Genomic DNA, 25369 nt, shown 5'->3' with positions numbered 1-25369 from the left:
ATTGGCAATGCTGTACATCAGGCAGGCAATAGTCAGCATCAATTTCCCCTGTTATCTATGTAGCAAAGCAGGGAGGAGAGGAGGGGGTGATACTGTAAATAAGTAAGAAGCATTGCTGGATCCACGCAACTGGAAATGGAAGTGCATTAAACTGTTTCGATCAACTGTTGAAGCCATAGCTCAATGTCAGGGCTCTTTGCTGGTGCCCTGCCCCCTCTGAAACATAAGCCTGGATATTAACTGCTCCATTAAAAGTGCTCTTGAGACATGCTCCTGGCATGGAGATGTTTCTGCAGAGTGGGTAGGACTGGGCTTTTGGCTCCTGAGAGCTCCCTGCAGCTCTCCCTGCCTATGTGAAGGGAGTCTAAGAGAAATGAGACTGTCTGTGGCCAGAGCTGACCCATATCTGTGACTGAGCTGGCTTATCTGTCTTGCTGCTTTGCCATGTGAGCTGGAGTATGGAGCCATCTGCTAAGAATTTTAGGCTTGGCTGGTTTAATTTCTGAGTGTATTTATTAATAGTGACTGTTTAAAATTTTCATATTATTTTAATCAGTGAAGTCCATCCTGACACCCTCCTCCAAGCTGAGGAGCGCAGTTCAGGAGCTAACTTGGGGGCTGTGGCTGGGGCTGTCCTGCCCTTTCATTCATGCTTCAGTATTGCTGTTCTACGTGGCACAGGTCCTGCTCCCAAGAGAGGGAAACCTTGGGGTCTCCTACGAACCAGAGCTCTGGGATGTTCTGGTTTGTTTTAGACCATCAGAGGCTTAAGAATGAACCGATGTTCTGGGGAAGGTGTGTCTGTATTCAAAGCCATGGGAAAACTCTGCCTTCTGCAAGTTCAGTGTTTGCAAACCTGGAGGCCTTCGTTAGTGAAAAGAAAATAATTTCTAGTCTTGCGCATGACCTCGAACCACCAGTCTGAACAAAGCATGACCTGGTTGTTGGGTCCCACTTTGATGGAAATCCTCCCTGTTTATCCCCTAATTTGTTGTACGGAGGTTTGTGTGACTAAGCTGAAAGTATACATGTTATTTCTGTGTTTCTATCAATACACAGAACCCGCCTGCTCCCCCCGTTAAGGGCAGAGTGTTTTGTTCCTGATTGCCAACACACCTTCCGCTTGCACTATTGTGTCTGGGATTAAGTTGCTTAGAGCTTATGTTTGTGCACGTAGCCCTGTCCTCGGTGATACGGCGTTAGGATTGCTCATTCCGCTTCCCAGTGCCTGGGCTGCTAACAACTAATTAAAGAGTTGTCAGTCTAAGGACAGGCTGAAGGAGGAATCAGTTTTACTCCGTCATGGCTGTAAACCCAAATGGCCACGCTTCAGAGCACAGTAACAACCACAGAGGCTTAGCTGGCCACAGATTTGTTTTAACAATTACCAGCTATTGCTCCTGAGGCCTGGCAGACGGAGGCTGTGACAGCACTTACATCGGTTTCAGATTGGGTCTTAAGATGGGGTTGCACCAAATGTAGCTGAAAAGAGGATGGCTCCTGTTTGTCTAGGACTTGTGGGCCCTACCCTCCTGCCAACCTCGTGGCATTGAGAGGCAGGTAGTCTGACAGGCTAAGGATGCTTAGCTAAAACCTCCTTCTTTGTGGCCATCTTTATGTTTGCAGGGCAAAGCCCCAGGACTCTCAGTGCTGCTTTTTGTAGTGTTTGGTGTATGCAGCTTTGGAGGAAAACATCTTTCACAGGGTAAAGCGGTTGTATGGATTTTTCCCCTCAGTGTGTAGCAGTTAGGACTTGCTCTGCATGATCCTGGTCTCTTCTCTGCTTCCTGCCTTGTGGGGAAGGTTCCCATGTGCTGCCACTCACCGAGATTTTCTTGGGAAGTCTCCCTTGCGCCCCGAGAGCTTTTCCGGTTTACCTCTTTGATTGAAATTGGTCTGACAGAGCATGTCTGCATGCTGTGGTGGCCAGGAGATATAGGAGACTTTAGACATGAGTAAAGGCCCAGATGGCGGGGAGAATTCACCGGAGCAGTGGAGGCTGGGGAGCAGATTTTGCAAAGCTGGCATGTTCAGTCTGTGGCACCACACGTCAGATGCGAAGTACCGGGAGGCCTCCTTGCTGTGCCCTGGGTAAATGACCGTGAAAGAAGAGAGGATGATAACCAGATATGTGCATCAGGAAGGTGGGAGACCTCCTTAAAGAGGGGACCTGGGTCTGCTGCATGAGATTGCAGCCTGCGTGCACTGCCGTTCAGCCTTTGTGCAGCTCATTGCTCATCTCTAAACACCTCTGCGGTTGTAATGATAGGCTGAGTAAAAGCTTGTATGAGAGCTCCTCGCCTAGAGAGATGAATTTGTTTGTTCAGAAAAGAACTGGTTTAAATCAGCTAATCCATTTCTCAGATATTGTTGGGAGAAACAAATACACTTTCCACAAGCTGCCATTATCCTGTTTTTTGGCCAGACTCTCCAGGAAAAGCAACTTAATTTTATCGAGAGAGAGAGACATCCCAGCTATACAGTTTTGTCAGGAAAGGAGAGACAAGAGATGTACAGACACAGTGGATGGCAGACAGTCCTGGTCATCTCTCTGTGGGCAGTTGCTCACTTACCATGGCCCTTTCAGGGCTGAACACCACATCTCGTACTGTTCTGACTCAGACACTCCTTTTAAGGTTTTTCTGCCATGGCAGCTATTTTTCCTGTAGGACCTAGCTGTACATCACTTGTTGTGATAAAAAACAACTCCAGAATCCTCCCAAACACTTTGTGCTGGGCATCCTGCAAGGCTGTGCATGTTTGGGTCTCACCCAAACATGTCCTTGTCTTTAAGCCACAGGAGCATACTGCTGCTGAAGTACTGTCAGACACTTTCCCAGTGCTTCCCATCTTGCTGTTCTGAAGAAACGGCTTTTTTTTTTGAGCCCTGTTGCTGTTGTCTGGGTTTAGGCCATAGGTGACACCACCTGTGTCAAAGATCGAACTGCGATACAGCTGGTGGTACCCAGACTGCATCGAGGCAGGCTGGTTGGAGGGAGGGGTTGTCCTGGCTCTGCTTCTATTTGCATGGGGATGTAACACAGGTTCCTCTGTAACATACACTGTGAGTACTTCTGCCGCGCGCTTACTTCCAGTCAGCAGATCTGAGATGGTGGGCTTGGCACGGCAGCTGTTGCCAAGCTTTCTCTCTTGGTCTGCACAGCACCAGCACATGTCCAGGGGACATGGGAACTGGGCCAAGACAGAGAAAGAGCCATGGATCCTGGAGCGTGGGGTGGCGGGATATTCTTTGCCAGAGGTGATGGACAGGACCGGAATCTGAGTTTATGGGGAATGCATTAGGGAGAGGAGAAGATGGTACCTGCTTGTATGGGTTGGATGTAGTGGGTATATTTGAAAGGGAAAAGCCAGTGGAAAAGACTGGGGATAGGAGAGCTAAGAGGATGGGAAGGTTTGTATATATGTTCTAGCAAAGTAGACAGCTGCTCCTGACACCTGAGCAAAGTAGATTTGGGAAGGCATGCGCTATATGTGGTAACACTGGCATCAGGAGACATGAGGCAAGGGAGGTGGTAGATGGAGGGAGTTAGAAAACTGCTGTCAGCTCTCATATTTTAAGGCTGGGGTCACAGGACAGGAAAGGAGGGAATGCCTTGTCCCTAGCAAATTCTGCCTCTCAGTGACCAGGACATGAGCATGTTGAGTGCCCAGCTGTGGGGAGAGAGATGCCACGGACCAGAACTCACGAGGGCAACCAGGAAGACACTAAGCAGGCAAAAAAAGCAATTCATTTTCTTATGATAACTCGCGGCCTCTGCGCAAGAGCCTGAGGCACAGAGAAGTGAAAACAGCTGTCCACTCCTGCAGGGGAGCATAGGACGTCAGACCTGACACAGGACCTCTGTCAGGGGAGCAGAGGCTCTTTTCCCCCAGCCTCTTTCCCAGAGAGAGCTGTGTGGTGCCATGGCATTGTGCCTGTGCCTTTGCTTTTCTCCCATGATTTTTGGGCCATAAACCATGTCAAGCAGCACCTATGAGGGTGCAGGAGCAGGCTCCCATGCTATTCCTCACCTACTTCACTACAGCAGAGCTATTTTCTCCTGCCCCGCTGGAGGACTGTGGCAGGCAGGTGGAGCAAAACACACAGAATAGCAGTGCCACTTTTGAGGAGGGGGCTTATGCAGGGAAGACCCCGAGACACTCCTGATATGAACAGAAGCCCTAATAGGAAACCAAGTATCCTGGGAGGGGTTCTGAATTTTAATTAGCCATGACCATCCTGACCCCAAGCTCTGAAACAGCAGGTCTTCCCGCTGCCAGTTCTGTGCTGGGATACTGTACTGGGAGGCTGAGGGTTCAGTTTTTAGGAAGGGCATAGGGGCCTTTTGGAGCTTTCTGTGGGGAAGCAACTGTTCAGTTACTAATTTGTGCTTTTCCACTTGGGCCAGTCTCTGAGAAAGAAACTGTTTTTTCTCTGAAGCCAGGAAACAGTGTTTTCTCAATGAGCAGAGATCACATTTCCAACATGCACCCCTCTCGCTCTGTTTCACTTCATATAGTTCCTGATTTCCATTCCCCTTTGCCTCTCTATTGCAAACACAAATAAGCATGTGTGTGCACACGCTCCTACCTTATCTCAGCTTTTGCTTCTGATTCAAATTTAATTGGCCTCCGGGACTTGAGGTAAAACAGTCGGTTTTCTTTTATGAACCCAGTGATGAACCTGCAAAACCCTCATTGGTCCCAAGAATTGACAGACGTGCTTAAATTTCCTAGTTGCTTGCAGACCTGTTGCATTTTGTATGGTTTTGGAGTCCTTGTTTCTAGGGTCATGTGTGATTGCGGGAAACCATGGAAATTTTTCATTACTGTTGACTGGGAGGAAGCTGACTTCTGAGACTGTTTGCTTGTTTGCCAAGCTGCAAGGAGATGAATGGGATGTAGAAAAGACTGAAAATGACTCAATTTCTGTGGTGAAGAAGGATCTGGGCTAAATCCCTGCTGGCTAAAGAAAGAATGGCAACCGAAGGCCATTCCAGCCAACCCTTTGTAGGCTCTTGATCTGTTGTGACCTGCTCTCGCATCTGATGAAACGAGAGCAGTAAATCTCATCCGTTGCAAACATGCTATAGCTCTGGGCCCAACTCAGAAGAGCATTTGATGGGAGGAATTGGTTGGAGTGCCAAAACTAACCGGGGTTCCCAACAGTGGCTGTGATTGAAGTCAAGAGAACAATAAATAATAGTGGCATTTGCAAGGAACGGGGATTTTCCTTACTAAGTGCTGATTGCAAAGCGATATTTCGCTGTCCTAATCATAAGCTAGAATGCAGTAGCTAATAACAACTTAATGCAATATAGATGGGCTTAATAGTGCTAGGTCTGCTGGGATTTTCTGAGCAGCTCATAGCTTATGCATAATACAGGCCCTTTAGCCAACATCCTGATATGCTGTAAAATGGTGAACTGGGGCCTGAGGAAAAGGGAGCAGCCCTCCATCTAAGGTGGTTTGCTGGAAAGAGCATAATGGGTCTAAAGGGATGAGAAGATGGTGGCAGTTGGCTGGGTCAGAGGAAAACAGAGCAACACTCAAAATGAATTTTTGTGGTTTGGGAATTTTTCTCTTCCCCTTGGGCTGCTTGTAATGAGGCCTTGCAAAAGTCCAAGCTTATGCATGGAAATGGGCAAGCTTTCATTCTGATTAGCTTTCTAGGAACCAACTCACATGTATGAATGAAAAGATGCAAATGAAACTACCTACAGGTTTTAAAGAGAGGAGGAAAGACGTTTGGGTTTTGTGGCATTTGGTGGAGTTTTTTTGTTGTTAAAACCACTTGGAGCAGCTTATGTGCTCCAATCTGCCTACCCAAAATGCTGGGACTCCAGCTTCCTGATCATTATGAGAAAGCAAAAGCTCTTTGAATCTCTTTCTAACCATTTTGTGCTGTTTGACTAGACAGGAGAGTTAGCTGTATGCCAAGCATAGTTTCTCTCACTAGTGGAGCTGAGGAACAAGGTGAGTTTACCATTGTGGATCTAAACTTGGATTATTTGTATGTTTTCAGTGCAGCATCTACTCACAGATTGAAGTGGCAGAGAATTCAATATGTGCCTCAGTAAGTTGTTCCAGCGTTTTTTTACTCTCATGGTTCAGTTGTCATGACTTAATCTAAGCCTGTTTCATTTCAGTTTCCAACCACAAGCTCTGTTTATGCCTTTGTCTTCTCACATAAAGAGCTATTTGTTATCAGCAGTCTCTTCCTTGTGTAGTCTCAGACACCAGAACAAGTAATCTCTTAGCGTTTTTTCAGTATGCAATCCTGAAAGAGTCTCTTTAGCCATTCAACGCAAGGCATGTTTTCCAGCCCTTGATTAATTTTTATAGCCCTTTTCTCATTTTGTTGTTTTTTTTTTCCAACAACATTCTGGCAGCGTGGTCACCCGTATTAAACAGATTTTCAAAAATGATCTCCCTGATGCAGAGGTGATGTCCATCTCACAATACGTTTAGTAAGCTTTGGCTTAATCATCCAAGGATTTGGACATCTTTGGACTACAGAATTAAGCTGAAAGCTGATGTTCACTGGGTGACATCGACTCAGGCTCCTCTTGGAGTCATTGTCTCTTTCCTAACAAGAGTGACGCATTCTTTCCTCAACAGTTTTCTTTCCAGACCTTTATGTTATCCAAGATAAATTGAATGCAGTTACCATAAGACCATTCCATCAAGCAAACCAAGTTGTCCTGTGTGAGATATCTCTCTAGTATGTTATTTACTGCTGCATATTTTGTGTCCTCTACAGATGTTGGTATCTTATCCTGACATAGGCACTTAAGGATGGTGATTGTCAGTTATTGCACATTAAAGTGCTGCCTTTGTGTGGGAGGGAAGGAAGCAAAGCACAAGCCACATCCTAGAGCTGTGCCAAAGTCTGCACCCAGTCAGCCCAGCTGCAAATGGATGTAAGGTCATTCAGACACCAAAGGTGGTTATGTGTGATGTTGGCTACGCAGCCTGAACAGGTGACTTTATAATTGATATGCTTTAGCTATGCCAACCTGCTGGCTGGATCTTTGACCTTGATGAAGATGTGAAATAGCATCAGTTTAAGAGGTTCATATGGGATCTCACTAGAGAGGTCTTCCTAGAGAAGGTCTTCCCTCTCACTAGAGAGATTTCAGTGGTGCATGCACCCATTTAAAATTTCTTTTTGAACTCTTTCAGTTAATATGTTTTTAATCTGCTTAATGTGGGCTGCATTTTAATAGTATTACATCTTCAATTAGTCTGTCGTGTGGAAGCAAGCCAGGATCTTTCAATGCCTGAGGATGTTATGACAAGACAGTTACTTTTCTTGTTTCTTTCTCAAACACTACCCAGTTTGTCTGCCAAGGACCCATAAAACTATATTAATCATCATTCACTTTTTAACTTGTAAAGTTGCATCCCACATTCATCTTCCATGAGTTTTTTTCTGGAATCAGTGAGGAATAAAAAGGTTTATTGCTGTTTGTTCTGAGGTATTCTCTGCTTACATTGACCCAGTTGGTTCATGTTTGTACTCCTATAGGCAATACATGCATGGAGGGTACAGAATTTTATCTCCTCTGGTGTTTGCAGGATGCTATCACAAACTTCGCCTCAAAGGCCTGGCTAGATGAAGTTTTCCCCCATCTTTTCCTACTTCCTGTGGCATTTTTGAGGGTTTTATGATGTGTTGTTAGTCTGTTATTCTGCCATTTTTGCACTGATGAATTCAGATCAGGGTACACAGATCCAGCTAGAGTCTTACAAACAGGACATAGAGAAGCCTGTCTTTCCATCATCTCTGGCTTTTATCACAGATTTAGCCACAGATATTCCCAGATTTAAGTCCACGCAGGTTCTTTCCAGAGCTGTACACAGAATTATACCCTCTCTCTGCCCACTAGAGTGGGATGGCTCAGCAAACATTGCTGAAACTTGTTTAAAATGTCCTTTTCACCTGGGGTATCTGATTCTAGGAGGTATTGTTATCTATCACAGAGAGGCTGGAAGGAGCAGGATGCCACATTACAGCATGTACTGCCTCAACCCCTTGGGCTGATAATTGCTGATGGACAGACTCAGGCCAGGATCCACTTTCAGATCTTGATGCAATGGGTGAGAATGAGGAAGGTAATGGCCTTACTTTTTGTGTCCCAGAAGAGTCGGGAATGTGAACAACAGAAGCTTTATGGAACCAGCTTCAGGCATTTATCTGTTGGATTAAAATCCAGGCATCAGGAGAAGAAATAGAGTCTGTACTTCCCACTTATCCTGCATATCGCCTTTGCTGCAGCCTAAGTCCTCCTCAGTCAACGTGAAAAAGTGTCTGTGTGAGGTAGGCATGTGCACACATTACAGGGATGCTGCTCCTCCAAATGGTTCCTGTAGTGCTGGCCCGGTTTGAGGTCAGCCACAGAAGCAGCCTGGAAAATCGAATGTCAGAGCAGATTTATCCAGTGAGCGGGACTGTTAATAAATTTCCCTCTCCTGGTCCAAGTCCAGAGATGGGACAGAGCTGATAGCCAGATGGGGAAGTTGAGGGAGCAGGCTGCTGTCCTTGAATGATTGCCAGTTCTGCCATTGGCCTCCTTCCTGTGCCCTCTGCTGCAGAGGAGACCCTGAGCCCTGGAGAGTGGTTTCTGTGAGCCCACAACACCTGAGGCTGTCAGAAGTGACTCTGCTCTTCCTAATGCAGGGAAAGACGAGAGGTGCATCTGCTTCAGCAGCGAGGCTGGTGTGCTGCTGCTTCTCTGGAAGCTTGGTGGCAATGTAGAGAGAAGACATGAGGTTTCCAGTGGGGGAGCGAGTCCTCCATAGCTTGAGTCCATGCCCTTCTCTGAGATGGGCGGTATCATCCAGGCCTGAAGAAACGGGACTGCCAAATCCTCTGCTGTCTCCATAGGTGGTTAGCAGTTTGGGGAATAAGGTGTAGGGAGATGATTCTCTGTAACCAGCAATCCACTGAAGATACATTCATGAAAAGCTATGACAGTTACTGATATGACAAATAAAGCATTTTTTTTCATAATTAATTAATAGAGGAGGAGTTGGACACAGGCACTTACGAAAATTCACACGTTTTAAATGCATGCAGGTAATGGTATGAAGGACAGAGGGGGAAGACAGGACTTTCAGATGGCAGAAATGATGGCTATTTGGCAGCTGCCTTTTTGGAGCCGGTCACTATTCTGAAAGATCTCAGCTATTTCATCTGATGGACCGCCTGAACCTATCCTAATTTTTCTGTCCTTCACCCATGATTGATTTGATCTACCTTGATTCATCTGAAGATGATGATGACAATGATGAAGAGGTATCCATCCAGAGAGTGACAGCAAAAATGCTTACAGTAAAAAAATGTTCTTGCCTCTCCTTTTTCTATGCTATATATACTGATCCTGTGTTTTTAAATTGCATGCATTTCTTAAGTTCCTGTATGCACCACCCCCTTGTTACTTAATTCTTATGGGAAAAATTGCTTCGATATTTGTTGACCTCAGCTGCTTCATCTACGAGACTGAACGTTTGCCATAAATCTTTTAGTTTGAGCATCCTTTCAGCCTCTTTCTGAATGGTTACATTTTCATTGTCATCATCTTCCTCAGAAGAATGAAGATCAATCAAGGGTGAAGGATGGAAAAATGGGGTAATGATGACAGTTAGTGGAGCAGGATATTAAACTACTGGCAGCAGAACTCCAAGGCAGCAGATAGAGAAGTGATGGAGAACTGGGTGTTGCTCTATGCGGAGTTCTTCCTCCTTGGTCCAAATTCCCTACTAGGCCTGAAGGAAAGGCTGAGGAAGAGTCTGGTTCGTATGGGGAAGCTTGTCCTCTTTCCACTCTGTAGGTTAAGTGGAGAACCACTGTATTAACTCTTCCTGGTCTAGCTTTGCCCCATGCGTCCTTTTTGCTTACTAGTACAAAGAACTCAAAGTAAACATATTAAGAAGTACTGGTTGATATTTGATTATCTTAATTGCCTTGGATGACCCTCCTTCCCCTACCAGGCTCTTTCTGGCTTGGATCTCTCCCCTTTCCAGCTCTGATCCCACCACCCCATCATTAAAGCAGGTCTGATTTTTTAATCAACGTATCTGCTTTTGGCTATGCTGTGTCTTGCTTTGCCTGCCTGTTTGGAAAGCAGCTGTGGAGAGATCATCTAGTGCTCCCAATTTAGCTTTCAAACTGAAAACAGAAGGTGAGGTAATGCTGTAGCCCAGCTGTGAGCAGAAGTCTCTGACCACCTGTGGCCCTGACAATCATTGCATTTCTAAAGTAGGGGCTCTTCTCCATTTTGGCAGGATTGCAGTTCTCGGAGGCACTTTCTCCTGCAGCCTCCCTGCTCTTAACTTTCGGTTCTTTTATTAAAAGGGTCTAAACATATGGAGGCGATTGAATTGCTCAGGCAGCTGGTGATGGAATAGGAGCCTGTTGCTATTGGATTGCTGCTTGGAGTCAGCAGTCACCTCTGCCTGGTAGCTCCTCTGGTTGTAGGTGAGATCCTCCATAGGAGACTAGGGGCAACTCAGTCAACTCCTTGTAGGCGGCAGCTGCATACTCTGGACATGAGCCCTAGCAGTGGCACTAATTGGATGCTGTCTGGAGTCCAAAGATTTATCACTATATTTGCTATGGGGAACGTGCAGGCTCGTGTCTGTTTTCTTTCCCGGGGTAGCCTTGTTGTGGCATGCAGCAGCTCAAACACAGGAGGTGTCTCCTGTCCAAGAGCAGGACATGCTGCCCAAGTTTCAGATGTGTGTTATGACTCAGCTTACTGATGAACTCATTAAACAAGGCACTGAGAGCTCACGGAGGGGTTCATGTAGAGGGGTGGCACTGGCCACTTCTGTGCAGGTGTTGCACAAGCGTTTACTTTGGTCTGCATTCATCCCACCTAGCAGAGATGTGTGAGGGCTGGGATCACCTTAGGCTTCCTGTGCAGGCACAGGATGGAGGGAGGTAATACCAGCTAGGAATTCCTACCATCCGAATTGTCCTCTGGAGATGTCCCTCTCACTCCATGGCTTTGGAGGGAAGCGGCGTTCCTAACTTGGGTGCCTCAATGAAGAGCCTGAAGTTAGATGGGATAAATTTGGGCTTTAAAGTCCTGTTCCAGCTAGCTCCAGGTTTGCTGTCAAACCTGGGGAGATGATCAGTCCTTTCTCAGTTGTTCCAAATCCTTCTCAGGAAAGTGGAGGGCCTATCCTCGGACAACGAACATCACAGATTGGCTGTTTTCTCTCTATTTTCCCTTCTTTACACTGTGGATGGAAGCATAGGGAATGCATTCTGCTGTGATGGGCCAAGCAGCTCTGTTTCTCCTCGCAAGGTTGAAAATGATACCCGTTGATCTCTGCCCCATTATAGGCCCCTGTGCTATACTTGTCTCTGCCAGGCACGTGAGGAAGGTCAGAGCTGTAGATTCAGGTTTCGCTTTTATTTTCTCCTTTCCCAAACTTTTTGCATGTGATTCCTCTGGCATTTAAAACTCTAGGACAGTGTTTCTGCCCAGAGAAAACAAAATCTAAATAGGAACTAAAGCTGTGCTTCTGCCACCTGAAGAACAGAGGAAGGAGAGAAAGGGGAATTGTAAAGATACATATACATGCACACACGCACATATAAAACATCAACATTGTCTTGTCAAGAACTTTGGGAGAGGAGAAAAGGACTAAGAATTCTCTCCTAGTATTTGTTGAGGTTGGGGGCTACTGGGGATAGGACAGAGTTGATTACTAGGACACAAAAACACCTATAGGGAGGACTTGCAGTAGGCTTAAACTGTAGCAAGGGAATTGGGTTAGGTGGTAAGAAAAACTAGTGATAAACTCTGAAGTAAGAGGAAAGATGTGGATTCTCTGTTTTGGAAGAAGAATCTCATTTGGTTCTTTTTTGTGGGTTGATTTTTTTTTTTCTTTTCCTTAGTTTGCACTGGCAATGAGTTGCTTTATTCCCAGAACTACCCAGCTGAGTAGCTCACCTATGAATTATTGAGTAGTAAGATTATCTAAACTATTTATATGCTATCGGGAGCGGCATGTCACTGCCAGCCCAATTTGTTAAACAGAAGCATGTAATAACAGATGCATGGGTATGAGCTGACATCTTGTTATCTTCTAGAAGACAGAGGCAGAACCTGAGCGGAGAGTTGGTGGTCTGACAATGCTACACACGGGAGGGCTCCCCTCTCGTGGGTATGTGGGTGGGCAGGAGAATCCCAGATCCACCCAAGCTGTCATCCTGCTTCACCATGCTATAACTAGCAAAATTGGCTGTGAGTTAGAGACAATATTTTCATGATAGTTTGTGGCAAAAAAAAAATATCTAGATTTGGGTTATGCCATTGGTCTGGCAGTAATTGAAGGTATTAGCTCTGAAATGCCCACTCTCACACCCTCTTTATTTCTCTTGTGCATAACTTTGCTAGTTGGGTGGTATGTGGGTGGGGGGAGGATTATCAGCATGCATTTCACTTACAAATATGTATGTGTCTTCTGCACATACACTATCTTTTCCCACTTATCTTTTTCAATTAGGGTAGCATCCTGGTTTGAAACCAGGCACTTGAAGGTAAGTGAGGCATGGGAATGAGGTGGCTTTACACTGCAGGAGAATACTTGTCTTTGTAATCTGTTGTTAGCACAAATTAATTGGGCAGTGAGTCTGAGTGGAGTTCCAGCATGTCTGGGACAGATCTTTTTTGAGGAGGCACATCTGTGAGGCAGAAGGTCTGGAAATTCCCACCCAGGATGGACTTTCTTCAAAGCACTCTGTAAAGTGAGCTAGGGGTCTCATGTATATTAATCAGCACAGCTCATCATGCAGAAGAGGAAATCCTTTAGTAAATCCCTCTTTATTAAAACAAGGTGAAGACTGGTTGAGCTAATTGGCTTGGAAAGTTCAGAGAAGAGGAAAGCAGAAAAGCTGGTAGTGAATACATTTCATTTGCTCTTCTTTTAAAAGCAGTCAACTAGCACAGAACTAAGCCTTCTTGCTCTGAGCCCTGCTTCTCTGGTCCCTGCACCCACTTGTCTAGCAGAAAATGTACTCAAACAAATTTGTTTTGTTTGAAATAACAATACTTGCAACTTGGCTTTCAAGCACTTTGCAAAAAATACACGTTTTATCTCTTTATACGTGGGGAGACTGAAGTGCAAAGGCAAAAGGCATAGAAGATGAAAGAAAGATTCTGGCTTCTAGCTGAAATAGGTTGAGCAAGCCTTCCTCCATCTCCCCTCTTCTAACTACTCAATTATATCATCTGTCAGAAACAAGCAGATGAGACTGGGCTTGTAAATATTAGCTGGATATTTGTCTCCACATGGAAAACTGCTGGTGCCTAATGTGCATTCTTGGGGTGTGGAGTGTGTGTGCTGTTGCAGGGAGCAGAATTGCTCAGCTGTGATTTCCCAGCCTTGTGACAATAAAAGAGCTTCCCGCTTGCTCGGGTAGAGAGCTCTGGTCTCTACTGGAGCTAAAACCATGGAGTTTTCTACCTGCTGTGAAAACAGGGGTGCAGTATCTTTGATGCTTGTGACATCTTTATTACCAGGGGCTGGATAAGGAAGGCACCCTTTGCTGGGATCACTTTGGTTGTCTAGAGAGGATTAGGGAAGACTGCATCTAGCATAACTGCAGAAGGGTACCTATCAGAATTTAAATGGATGCTGGATGGGGTCATATAGGTCTCATAAGGCACTAATAGCAGCCTGTGCTGATTTGCTTTCCAGAGGGAGAAATTACTGCCTGGTGTCATTAGCCACTTTGGATAACGAAACACAGCTAATAATTGTAACTAACCACGAAGTGCAGTCTTTCATACCAGGTTATCTGTGTGTCCTTTGCAATATTAATCCAGCAAGTGAGCGGTCAATTAGCTCTCACACGTGGGATAAGGCGAGGACTACAAGCAGGAGTCCCACTGGCACTGTGACTGCATGGCTAAGCTTGGAGGGAGTCATTCAGCAGAGTGGGATAAGAGCTGCTGAAAATAAAGCTGCTTTCTAATATAGCAAGGCTTGCTATTTTCATCACTTGTGTTACGTGTTGCACTTTCTAGATTTAAATAAAAATGTAAATGATGACTGACTCTGGAGGGTAGAATAGAGGGTGTTTTTCACCGGGGAGGAAGCCTGGGCTAAGGACTGAAGTATGGGTCAGGATACAGGACTCCTGTGCTGCTTCTGTCTGATGCTGCTGGTTCGTGTGACCTCAGGCAGGTCGTCTTTCTGCTTGTGCCTCTCTTTTTCTGCCTGGACATTGCTGCGCCATGGTGCTCTTTGCAGCAGAAGAAGTGTTGCGGGAAGTAAATCCCTGTAGAAAAATGAGAGTGCGGCAGCCCGTGGCAGCTGCATAGACCAGCGGTACAATGCGGGCAGCTGACCGCCTACAGAGATGGCTGTTGTCAGCCGCTGGTCAGGGTGGCTACAGGGGGGAAAGGGCCGCCTGTGAGTCAGAAAGCAGGTTATGAGTGAGCTCCTCAGCTCTGACAGCCCTTTCAAAATGAGCCAGCATTTGGGAATTGACCAGGATATGCTATTCACAGTCCTCGAGCTATGGTGGGAAAGCAGACTTCGCATGTGTCTTGCATAGTAGTGTTGTACTGTGGTGTCTAGGATTTTTGACCTTCTCAGTTCTTGCCTGAGCTCTTAATGCAAGGTCTGTTCACTCAGTGTTCCCCTGTTCTGCAGATGCTGGTTTGTGTTTAAGCTTGTCACCGATTTCTGTGCATCAGTCCACTCCAATGAGCCTTTCTTTGCCTTTCTTCCGTATCAGATTGAGCAGCCTTATGACAACATCCCTATTTTTTAAAGTGAAAAAAAATATTTTTCGCTGAAAATTTTTTTCTGTGTTTACTGCACAAGTGAAAAACTTGCCATAGTGCATCACTGCCATCCTGGGATGCTCTGACTTCATCATTGGTGAAAGAAGCATCTCTGCCTTCTGCAGGCATTTGAATTTGATGGGAACCTGCAGCAATCAGACAGCATTGCAGGGATCGCTGAGTACCCCTTCTTGAGCTGTGCCCAAGCAGGACAGCACAGTAACAGTGCAAGGAGACCGTGGTGTCTTCTGCAAGCTCTTTGGCTCTTGTAAGGAAGTACAATCCTCCCTTCCTCAAGGCTAAAACAGACTTAAAACAAATATTTACAGACTTGACCACAGCTCAACAGCCACTGCATTTCTCACTCATCTAGCAGGATGAGCATTTCAGTCCTGGTTGTTTCCAGTGAAACCAAGAAAATAAGAGGTTATTGGGGCACAAAGCAACACCCCTTGACGTTTCTCTGTTGTGCTTCCCTTGCTCTTGCCCTTCATCATCGTGAACGCCGTGCTAGCTTAGCAACCCTTCAGTGCAGAGCATCTGCTCTGGCTCACAGCAAGGGGGCTGCCTACAGCCCGGCTTTGCTTTAGGGTGCCTGGCACACTGGAGTAGGTTGCCTGTGTTTGGCTGATTTGATTTGCTCCTAACGAGCAGGTGAGTGATTATGTTTTCTCCTGTTGCATAATAATTCTGCTGCAAAGGCAGGCTGCCCTGCCTTGTGTTTCACAGCAGCTGCATCTTAACAAGGTTGCTGGAGGAGCCTTGCTCCTTCAGCATTGCCTAGAGCGGTAATGTGCTGCCCTTTTCACCCCTTTCGTCACTCCTCCTGCCAGCTAGCTCTTCTAGAGTTAAGCTGTGTGCCGAGACAAAACAGTAATCGTCTATATTTGTTTGCTGTGTTTCTTACCAGGGGATCCCGAAGCCCTGTATATGCAGAGAAGTTTTTTACCTCCTTCTTGAAGCGTAGCAACCTCCTGCCTGCAACATGGCTGCTGCTTAAAAGAGCACTTCAGCTGCATGCACTGGAGTTCAGGGGAGATACAGAGAGGCATTTGAGGAGCCTCAAATGGACAAGGACCTGCCTTTGGAACTGGGCTAAAAACTGGTGTTGATACCCAAGCTCCCCAAAGAGCACCATGGCAGCTTAGTGACCCCAAATAGCCAGATACTGCTCCCTTATATCCAGCAGGGATGCTGCTTCCTTGTGGGTATTAGAGGCACCTGGAAAATCATTATCATTTCCTGCAGCTCCCTAAAGGTGTCTGCGCAGGGGTCATGTTGGAGGTCTCTGCTCCGAGACAGTCACCATCTCGGGTGTACTGGAGCTGTTCGGCTCCCAGTTCTGGGCAGTAGAAGCACCGGCTCACTTAAACAAGCTTTCTTTTGCGTTTAAGCCAGGGAAGAGAGACGGCTGTGTTATCTGCTAGGATTTGCAGTCTGAATCCCTGCCTTGGTGGCGGTCTCCCTTTTGTGTATAACCTACTTGAACAAGTGTGGGCTCCCCAGAAGGTGTTGAAGACCAGAGCTGATGTCTGGCTCTGTAATTGCTGTTGACCTTTCTTTGCTTGCATATTCATTGGCAGCCTTCAGCAACAGCTGCCCCTTGCCATAGTACTGCATGCATCCTTTGCAGTGATAGGATGACCTGCTTCAGCGCTCTCTCCAGAAAACCCAGGAGCTCCAGGACTACCTGCAGATTTAATGCTTGTTGGGTGTTTCCTAGTACCAGAGACAGAAGGAGAAAATGTAATGGATTTTTCCTGTATAGGCACTTTCACACATTCCCTTCGCAAGGTGATAACGTAGGCCCAGAGCCTGTCCCAGTGCAAATCAAGTAAATCCCATTTCCCAGCTGAAGAAGATTAAATATCTTCTACATCCTTGGCTGCCCTGCTGTTCATGTGACCTAAGGAAGCATCTGGGTTGTCCCGGCCCTGCTCCTCTGTGACCCTTTTCCAGCCCCAGATGCTCCCTCAGTGAGGCTCAGGCGGGCATTTTCCTTGCAGAGTGTGTCCTTGCAGGGGGCACTTTGTCCTCTTTCAGAACTTTTCTCTTCCTCTGTTCCAGCTCCATACACAGGTGCTGCTTGATGCAGTGAGGGAAGCTGCTCTCCTACCCCTCTCTCTCCTCCTCATGAGAATAGATTGCTTTGAGTACATCTGGAGCTGCTGTGCCATTTTTTTTTTTAAAGTCTTCCTTTCTCTTTTTCTCTTATTTTTTTTTCCATACATCACTACCTGGCCTTGATTATAATGTGAGACCCCACCGGCTTCAATTAAGGAGCAGATGTGACCCAAGAAATGGGATAGCAGCTAGGGATGGAGATGACACATTCATGGCACTAGGTCTAATCAAACAACTTCTCACATTATTCTCACTGTGAGGTGGGAGACGTGCGAACCAAAGGCAAGTCAGCGCTTGGGGCACCCGCAGACACATCACTGGCAAAGCCATCTGTAATGAGCTGACCGTGCCACTCAGCACGGCAGCATGAGCTCAGTCAAGGGCTGCTTTTAATCCACTTAAGTCCAGCAAAGGGCCCAGAGACTGAGAGTTGAGAACAGGTACCTAGAAAGCAATCAGCCACTGTCAAACAAGGGCTGCCCAGTGGAGGGGATGCTTGTACGCTGCATACCCACAGATGCATCCATGTCCCTGGGAGAGGGGATGCTATGCCTGCAGACCATTGGGGTGGCTGTGGTGAAGATGGAGATGTCGCTAGTGTTACAGAGCTGTAGGTGGGTCTTGCTGGGGTCAGGCTATGGGAGGGGAGAGACTGGTGCACTGGAACCCTCCAGGCACGGCTGTGTTCAGGACAGCAGGGATGCTGTGTGACCCATGGCTCCTGGTGGAGCTGTGTCTGTGGTGCTGCGGATGCTGTGTGTTGCAGGTTTTGGGGCCTGGCTGTGCTTGGCAGCTCTGCAGACCTTTAGAGGAGGCAGGTGCTTTGTAGATCTGTAGTGCATAGAAGTTGTCTGTGGAAGAGCAGGTGCTTTGAACCTGGAGGAGGTGAGTTGTGATTGTGCTGGAGCTGCTATAAATCTGTTCTCCCTCATTTACATTTGGGCTAACAGCTGTTTCGTGTTCAGGAAGCCTTTCTCATTTTAGAGGGAGAGCTTCTGGTTATTCCTATGCTGTAGTGTTTTAATTAAGAGTTCATTGCAAGTGAAACACGTCCATCAGATGGCTGTGGAGATTGAAGTCCTCTGCCATTGCATTAAATAAGGGGTAACCCAAGCAATACTAATCCAGACTTTCTCCTTGCTCTGCCTCAACCATGCCCAAATTGTGAGGTTCCTGTAAGTCTTTACAAGTGCTAAAGAACAAGATTTGGTAGCCTCCCTTTGCTAAGAGGTGGCCACACATCACCATTCTCATGTTACTGGCAGAGAAGCTGATATGGAGAGAAATTACTTGCCTGCCAACATCGGGGAATTGTTGCCAGAGATAAAAATACGACTCAGAGTCCCTGTAGCCAGTCCCTGATGTGTTTTATTGATGTATTTGGGAGAGGCCCTCTAACACCCCTTCAGGTCTGTGCTCTGTGAGGACAGCCAGTGCGTATCCCTCCATCTGAACATGGTGTCCCTGACAACCCTGTCGGACATTGACCAGAACATGGATGTAACTGCTTGGGAGCATACCTGCCTGCTCAGGGAGTGCAGTTTATGCCGAGTATGAGGACTGTGGGTATTCTGATTAGGATCTGAGGACTGAATCCAAGCTGTGGCGCTCAGCTGCTGGAGTTGCACTTCTCACATGAAAGAGCAGGGCTTGGTAGCTCCTCCAAGCAGTGTCTCACTGTGGGATAAGTACTTTCTAAAGGCCACCCCTACGTAATAAATGGGAGGGAGGTGGGAGCTGGTCCCAGCCCAGTTAGAAGGGGATGTCAGACAACTATTGTTGCTTTTGGTTTGATGAAGCCTGGTTCCCAGTAGAAAATAAATATCCTCTTGGAAATCATAGGTGCCTGTCTCCTCAGAGGTACCGCCGGGGTGACCGTGCTGAGCGAGATGGCTGTTCCCTGACGGTGTCCCTGTCTGTCGCTCTGTTTGGTCTCCAGTCCCCCCTGTGGTGGAGCCAGCCTTCCAGGACGTGCGCCAGGGCATGGGGCGCAGCGTCACCCTGCGCTGCACCATGCTGAAGGGCAGCCCCATGAAGGTGGCCACCTCCGTCTGGCGCTTCAACGGCACCCTTCTGGCACAGCCCCTGGCAGAGCAGCAGGACTACTCAGAGCTGAAGGTGGACAGCGTCAGCCGGGAGACCAGCGGTAGCTACGAGTGCAGCATTTCCAACGACGTGGGGGTCTCCACCTGCCTCTTCCAGGTGTCTGGTAAGTCACAGCGTGCACATCAGAGCAAGCTGTTGGATGGGGTCATGGAGGTGGGAAGCTTGCTCCCCATAAACTGGTGCCAGTACAGGCAACCTCTACTGCCTCCTCTGTGCGGCGCTGTGTTTAGAAGGGATGACTTTCCATAAGCCAACAGGGAGATCTGCCTCCATCATTCAGGCAGTCTTTCAAGCCTGGGATGGACCTGGGGCAGTTAGTGGCAGCCACTGGTACATTTTAGCAGTGTTTGGCCACTTGCCTGTGGCCACAGGACTTAAACTCGAGGCTGCCATCGGCTTTCAAGCTTGGACAACCTGTATTGTAGATAAGTACTGATCAAGGGGGAGTGAAAGGCTCTCTGCATCTCCCCAGCAGGCTCTGAAACCACCTGATTTACCCTTTAAAAACAAACAAACAAACAAAAACCTGTATTATGTATTCCTGCACCTTCCCTGTGTCCCCTGGCTGTCTTTGTGTCACGATGCTTGCTAGGACAAACATGAGCTGGGAATGGATACTAGTAATCAGTGGATTTGCTGCTCACGGTTTTCTGTGAATCCAGCAGGCACCATAACGGGACTCCTCTCCAGCACCTGCAACTGCAAAGAGGGATGGCAGAATTATAGCATCTAAAACCACACATCTGACCTAGCCTCTCCAGCTGATCATTAAATCTGCTTTTCCCATGACCCCAGCATTGACTTGGGCACCAGTTTCTAGACAAGCTCTCCAATGAAGTTGCCTTAATAAGCAGTAAATTCAGTCAAAATACTGGGTTTTCAGTCCAGGGCCAATTTATAATACTTTTCAAGTCAGGGCTGAACAAACGAGAATAAATAATATCCAAAGAGGCCTGATTTTGAAGCAGAACTTTCCCAGGGTCTGGAAAAGCTCAGGTATGCTGTAACTCTGAGATGCTCTCAGAAATGGGGAAGCCCAAACCACTTTTACTGTTTGAGCCCCTTTTCAGGACTTTGCTCTCACCCCTTGAGATCTCCTAGAATTTGTCTGGCAGTGGATTTTGCTTGAGAGCTTTGACCCTCTCTACCCTTTCTTCATATGCTTGCAACTCTCATGTCACTAACTAAGTGATGGCAAACCATATCCTGCTATGAGCCACAGCAAACTGTGTCCCTAGCAAGCTTGGGAATGCTCCCAGGGTCTGAATTTCTTGCTGGAAGTAGTAACAAAGACATAATGCCACCTGGTGTACTGTGCTGTGCCCCACAAAATCAGATCCCCTCAGCAGAAAGCAGCGTTCATCCCTAGAGAGAGCACTCATCAGGAAAGCAACAAGCATTTATTTTCCTGCATCCCTTCTCTGTTTCCAAGGCACTGATATCTGATGGTGGCTTTTCAGCTCCAGACATTTCTGCCTGTGTCCTGGACAGCTACAAATGAATTAGGCCTTCTGAGCGTGTAGAGCAACCTGAAAAATAATCCAGTGGCTAGACTGCCGCGCCTGGGCTCAGGACCACTGGAGTTTTAATGCCCATCAGCCACAGCCTTCCCGAGTGAGTGGGCATATGGCATAGTCACTTTTTGTTTCTGTTTCTTCTCTGTGAAAGAAGGACCATAAACCTTCCTATCTGACAGGGAGGCAGTCACTCTTTTGTGACTGTGAGGTGTTCAGATGTACTGGAAACAGAGTGCATAAACCTGCCCAGGATGGGATTAGTTTCTTCTATGGATGGGAGATTAGCTTTCTGAGATGTTTTGGAAGGGTAGTGAGACATCCAACCCACTCCCCTTGAGCAAGTTATCAGGGCAGCCCATACTGGTCACCACCTGCACTCCCACTAGCCACAAACACCGAAAAGCCCTGAAAGATGGAGTGAATAACCTTCATCTCTTCCCATCAGCTGTAAGCAAAAGACAAAACTTTCCAGCAATGGTAAAAGTTTCCAGAAAGCAAGTTCCAAAAGTATCTTGATGTGCTGGGTTTCTATTAGAAGGCTTTTTTTTAGCTTCCATTTCCATCTTGGAGTCAATTAATAAGGAATTAATATCATGCAAGATTATGATTACCTTCAGTTCTGATTTTATTTTGGAATCCATTATGAAGTTTGACTTCCACAGTCAATACAAGTTGAATAAGCAGCAATTAGTCTCTAAGGTGGTTCTGAACTTCTTGCTTGTGCAAAAATTCAAGTCAATAAAAATAATAAGAAAAAAAGGACTTGGAAATAAACATCAATATTATCCATCTGAGTTCATAAAAAATAAACATTGAATCCTTTTGAGCCTAATTATAACCACACAGAATGGCAGGGCCTATGATTCAAGTGGAAAGGTGCAGCAGACTGTCTGGGGAGATGGTGTTTGTCTGTTCTGCTCTCCAGCATCCCTTGCTGCCCAGGCATCTTTCTGGTCTGTGCAGGTCCAGATTGGACCTGAACCCAGAAAGGAGAGTTTTGGTTCAGGTCCAGCTCCTGCCTGGCCCAGGACAGGACCTGCCAAAAATTGAAGTGCACACGGTGAAATGAAGGTAATTTCAAACAGGGCAAAACCCATTGTGGGTAAGACCTTGAGTTGCTTCTGGGCCCTGTGCATTAGTCCACCAGCTGCTGGGCTGCGTGGCAGTAGCCTTCGAATCCTGTTTAGTAGTGGTTCAGGACAGCAGCAGCTGGGGAAATGATGGGAAATCCCTCCTTCTCCGAACCATCCAGTTTCTCTCTGGTACATCATTTCTCCTGTGTTTCCCTTCCTCCTGCTGCCCTCTGTTTTTAAGGGGAGATGTGGGTTTAGAAAAGACATCTCCACCCCTGCAAAAGCTCCCGCTGTTTTTCCCCAGGCCGAGGTCAGCATCCCCTTTGCTGCCAAGTTGACTGTCATGTTACAAAGAGGCTGGAGCACTGTGTTGCCAAGGCAGGGGAGATGCAGAACGAGCAAGGTCTCCTTTTTAATGCCATGGTCCCTGTGTGATAAATAACACTTTTCCTATGACCTACTGGCCAAATGATCTTTCGTCAGGGTTTGTTAGCAGGAGACTCTGTAAAGCAGCAGATGAAACAGGAGAAATGCCAGTTTAAAGCTCTTACCTTAATCTAATCTAAACTACAAAGCAAGAGAGAAAAGATTAGAGCTGGTTCCAGCTAGAGAACTGAAGTTGTTCCCACCTTCTCTCGTGTCAGTCATGCCCCACTGGTGTTGCAGGGCTGCTAACCCTCCCAGTAGTTTAAGCTGTGAAAGCAGTAGTGATTCACAGAAAATGATGGCATGTCAGTGCAACACCAGCTACAATAGTAAAGGTGTCCATCATGTCAAAGGCAAGTGGATGAGCTAGGCGAGCGGAGCTGTTCCACTCTCACCACATCTCTTTGTAATTTATGTTCCTCTTGATCACACTCTTTTACTTTCCTCCCTCTTTTTTTCTTCCCCCCCTCTCCCTCCCCTCCCCTCCAGCAAAAGCTTACAGCCCAGAGTTTTACTATGACACTCCCAACCCCACCTTGAGCCAGAAGCAATCCAAGAATTACTCTTACGTCTTGCAGTGGACACAGAAGGAGCCCGATGCTGTGGATCCCATCCTCAAGTACCGCCTGGAAGTCCGGCAGGTAAGGTCTGCTCTTCTGGAGCCTCAGCACGTGCCCTTGAAAAGGGACCTCTCAGGAAGCAGTTACATCAATGTCTCCTTGCTGATTAAGAGCTGAAGGTGATGAAATTGCCAGACCCTGATGGTCTTGCACCTTCCCCACCGAATGGAAGAGACAGGCCAAGTGCACAGCTCGGCGTTCATTTTTACATCTGGTTTTGGGTACAATCGAGGGCTTTCAAAGCCCTGCTGCCTCCCATCGGACTGTTCATGCTCAGTGTTTTGAATGGAGTTTTAATGTGAACAAAACCCCACAGTCATTAGTAGGTATTGTAGATTTTATAGGCCAAAGACTCAAGCGAGTGGAATTCCAACCTCCTCGCTCATATGAAATAAAGGGAATAAGCTGAAGAGCTCTCTGGGCAGGAACTGCAGGAAAAAGTCATCGGCTGTTTGTGTTGCAGAAGGGCTTTCATACTGTCACAGTAACGAAGCTATTTGGACTATATAAACTCTGCAGGGGAAGAGAAGTGCGTTTCAAGGTTTCTGAGTCTGAAGAGAAATCATACTGGGCGGGGGGAGGAAGAATTGAGGGAAATCTGGAGAGATCACTGGTTGGAGAAGGTTAGGGAAAAGAGTCTGTTTTTAAAGAGCACATTCACCTAGCAGGATTGCCAGGTACTTTCATCCACGCTCAGCAAAGTGCCTGTGTTCAACATTTTTTAAAAATGGGGACACTTAAAATTGGTGGTTCTTGCCATTCAGTGGTAGCTTGGAAGCAAATGCATTTTGCAAGGAAAAGTTTGTTTACTGTAGATGGAAGACAAAATAATTAAAAAGATCCAAGTGTCTCTTTCCTCTAGTTCTGCACAGTAGGCTCCAGTTTTATGTTTCCGTTTGATTGTGAGCTCTCTGGGGTGGGACAGCCTTTGTTTGTTGCTCAAACCGCACGGAGCACATTGTCAGTGCTTAATAATAATACAGGACACAGGGGAGCCTCTAATAATGAAGGCAGTTTGTCATAGTACCCCTTCCCTCTTAGCCGAGTTTTGCTATTATCAGCACTGCAACTCAATGAACTAATTTGTGATTTTTATCCTTCTCCAGTGATGTTGTTTTTTTTCCTTTTGCACAGTGCCTGAAAGTAATCTTGGATCTGTTCCTCATTCAGCTCCTACTGAAAGGGATCAAGAAAAGGGAAAAATCACATTTCTGCTTTAAGTTATGACATGAAGGAAGCTGAGTGCCCGTGCAACTTTTTCCCCCCCCCCCCCCCCCCCCCCCAGTTTGGTTCATACCCCATCAGTTACTGCTGTTAATGTTTCTTTTGCAGCATCACTAGCACCACTACGTAGTTGTGACTGTTGAGTGGTATGTTTTAGAGGAGTGTTATACCGTGGCCCTGCTGTAGCCCAGTCTCATGTATGGGCAGGCTCTTAGAAATGGCTACAGGTGCTGTCGTAGTGGCCTGGGTCTGCATAAGGGAGGGCAGGGTGAGGAGGAAGCAGGGGAGATTTGTTCCCACTTCTGTCAAGCACAAGCAGGAAACATTCTGGAAAAGGCTTTCATGGTATTTGCCTCCTCCTGGCCCTCCTCTGACATAGACACTTGCATTTCATGGCGAGGTCTCCACTTCATGTGCCATACTGAGATCTCACTGAGCATTTTTCATTTCCTTGTCCCAGAGGATCACATCCCCTCTTGTCTCCAACTTGCTGCTTCCCAGTGCTGCCTCTATGCTCCCGTCTTACCTTTCTGGCGTTTGCCCTGCGATGTCTCACTTGGGCTCCAAGCAGCCTTGTGACACCTCCTGACCTTTCACTCCTTCCCTTGTGCCGTCACCCTCTTCCACGTCCCGCAGGCTTTGCTGCTTTGTCACACATTCTTCTCTGTGCTGGGGTGCCTGGGCTAAGCTTCACATCCTGCTGTTCCATCGTTGGACCACAGAACACGGTGACATTACTGAATATAACTGTGAAAAGCTCAAAAGCTTAAAAGCGTTGCTGACTGGAGAGCTCTTAAGAAAGGGGATTTGTCTGCCTGAATGAGGAGCCGCTGTTTGCCTGTGCGCCTTCCTCACTGGATACACTGGCTTCCAGGCGCTAGCTGTGGTGGCACAAAAATCCTCCTAGAGAGCTAGGATTGAAGTGGAATATTCTCCTCAGATAAAACGGGCCTTACACGTGGCCAGTCACAACTGATTTATTGCCAGCATCAAGCTGACAAAAGCTTACCCAGCCAGCCAGCCCACCTTCTCCTCCAGTCCTGGGAGCTCCCCAGCCTCGGTGGTCAGTGGCAGGTGCTCTTCAGCATCTTAAGGATGAACGGGACAGCAGCAGCAGCAGCTCAGTGCAGTCTCAGGGTGGTGAGGGGCTGTCTGGGAGATGTTAACTCTTGCTGAGCTGGAATGCAAAGGGCAGCCAGTTTGGATGCCCACTGGTTGTAAAATGCTTTGCTGGTTTTCATTTTGCTCTCCCCAGTTTGTATGAAGAGCTCTTGGCATATGTAATATGAAGATCCCTAAGTAGCAGGATGCATTGCAAGGCACCTGGGAACCCTTGAATTAAATTTGCTTGCTTCAGCTGCTGAAAATGGGGCTGGGTGAGAGTAAAAGTGCTGCTTATTAATTGGCTGGTGCTGTGGCTCCTGTAACTCTTCCTGTTCAACAACTTCCGCAGGGTGGGTGGGCAT

The 25369-nt window shown here is 46.9% G+C and overlaps 1 protein-coding gene across 1 annotated transcript in view; it reads left to right on the top strand.

Moving 5' to 3' along the window:
- MDGA1 (MAM domain containing glycosylphosphatidylinositol anchor 1) overlaps nucleotides 1–25369 on the top strand; it is a 146725-nt gene that overhangs the window by 74986 nt on the left and 46370 nt on the right. Inside the window, exons 9-10 of the mRNA XM_009331073.1 lie at nucleotides 18877–19146; nucleotides 22549–22700. Of these exons, the coding sequence (XP_009329348.1) occupies nucleotides 18877–19146; nucleotides 22549–22700 (422 nt within the window). The remainder of the gene's footprint in view (nucleotides 1–18876; nucleotides 19147–22548; nucleotides 22701–25369) is intronic.

This window comes from Pygoscelis adeliae, unplaced genomic scaffold (genome assembly GCF_000699105.1).
Source record: "Pygoscelis adeliae isolate BGI_AS28 unplaced genomic scaffold, ASM69910v1 Scaffold218, whole genome shotgun sequence".
In the NCBI taxonomy this organism is placed as follows: Eukaryota; Metazoa; Chordata; class Aves; order Sphenisciformes; family Spheniscidae; genus Pygoscelis; species Pygoscelis adeliae.
The sequence above is the reverse complement of the archived record's forward strand: the minus strand, read 5'-3'. Positions and strand labels throughout refer to the sequence as shown.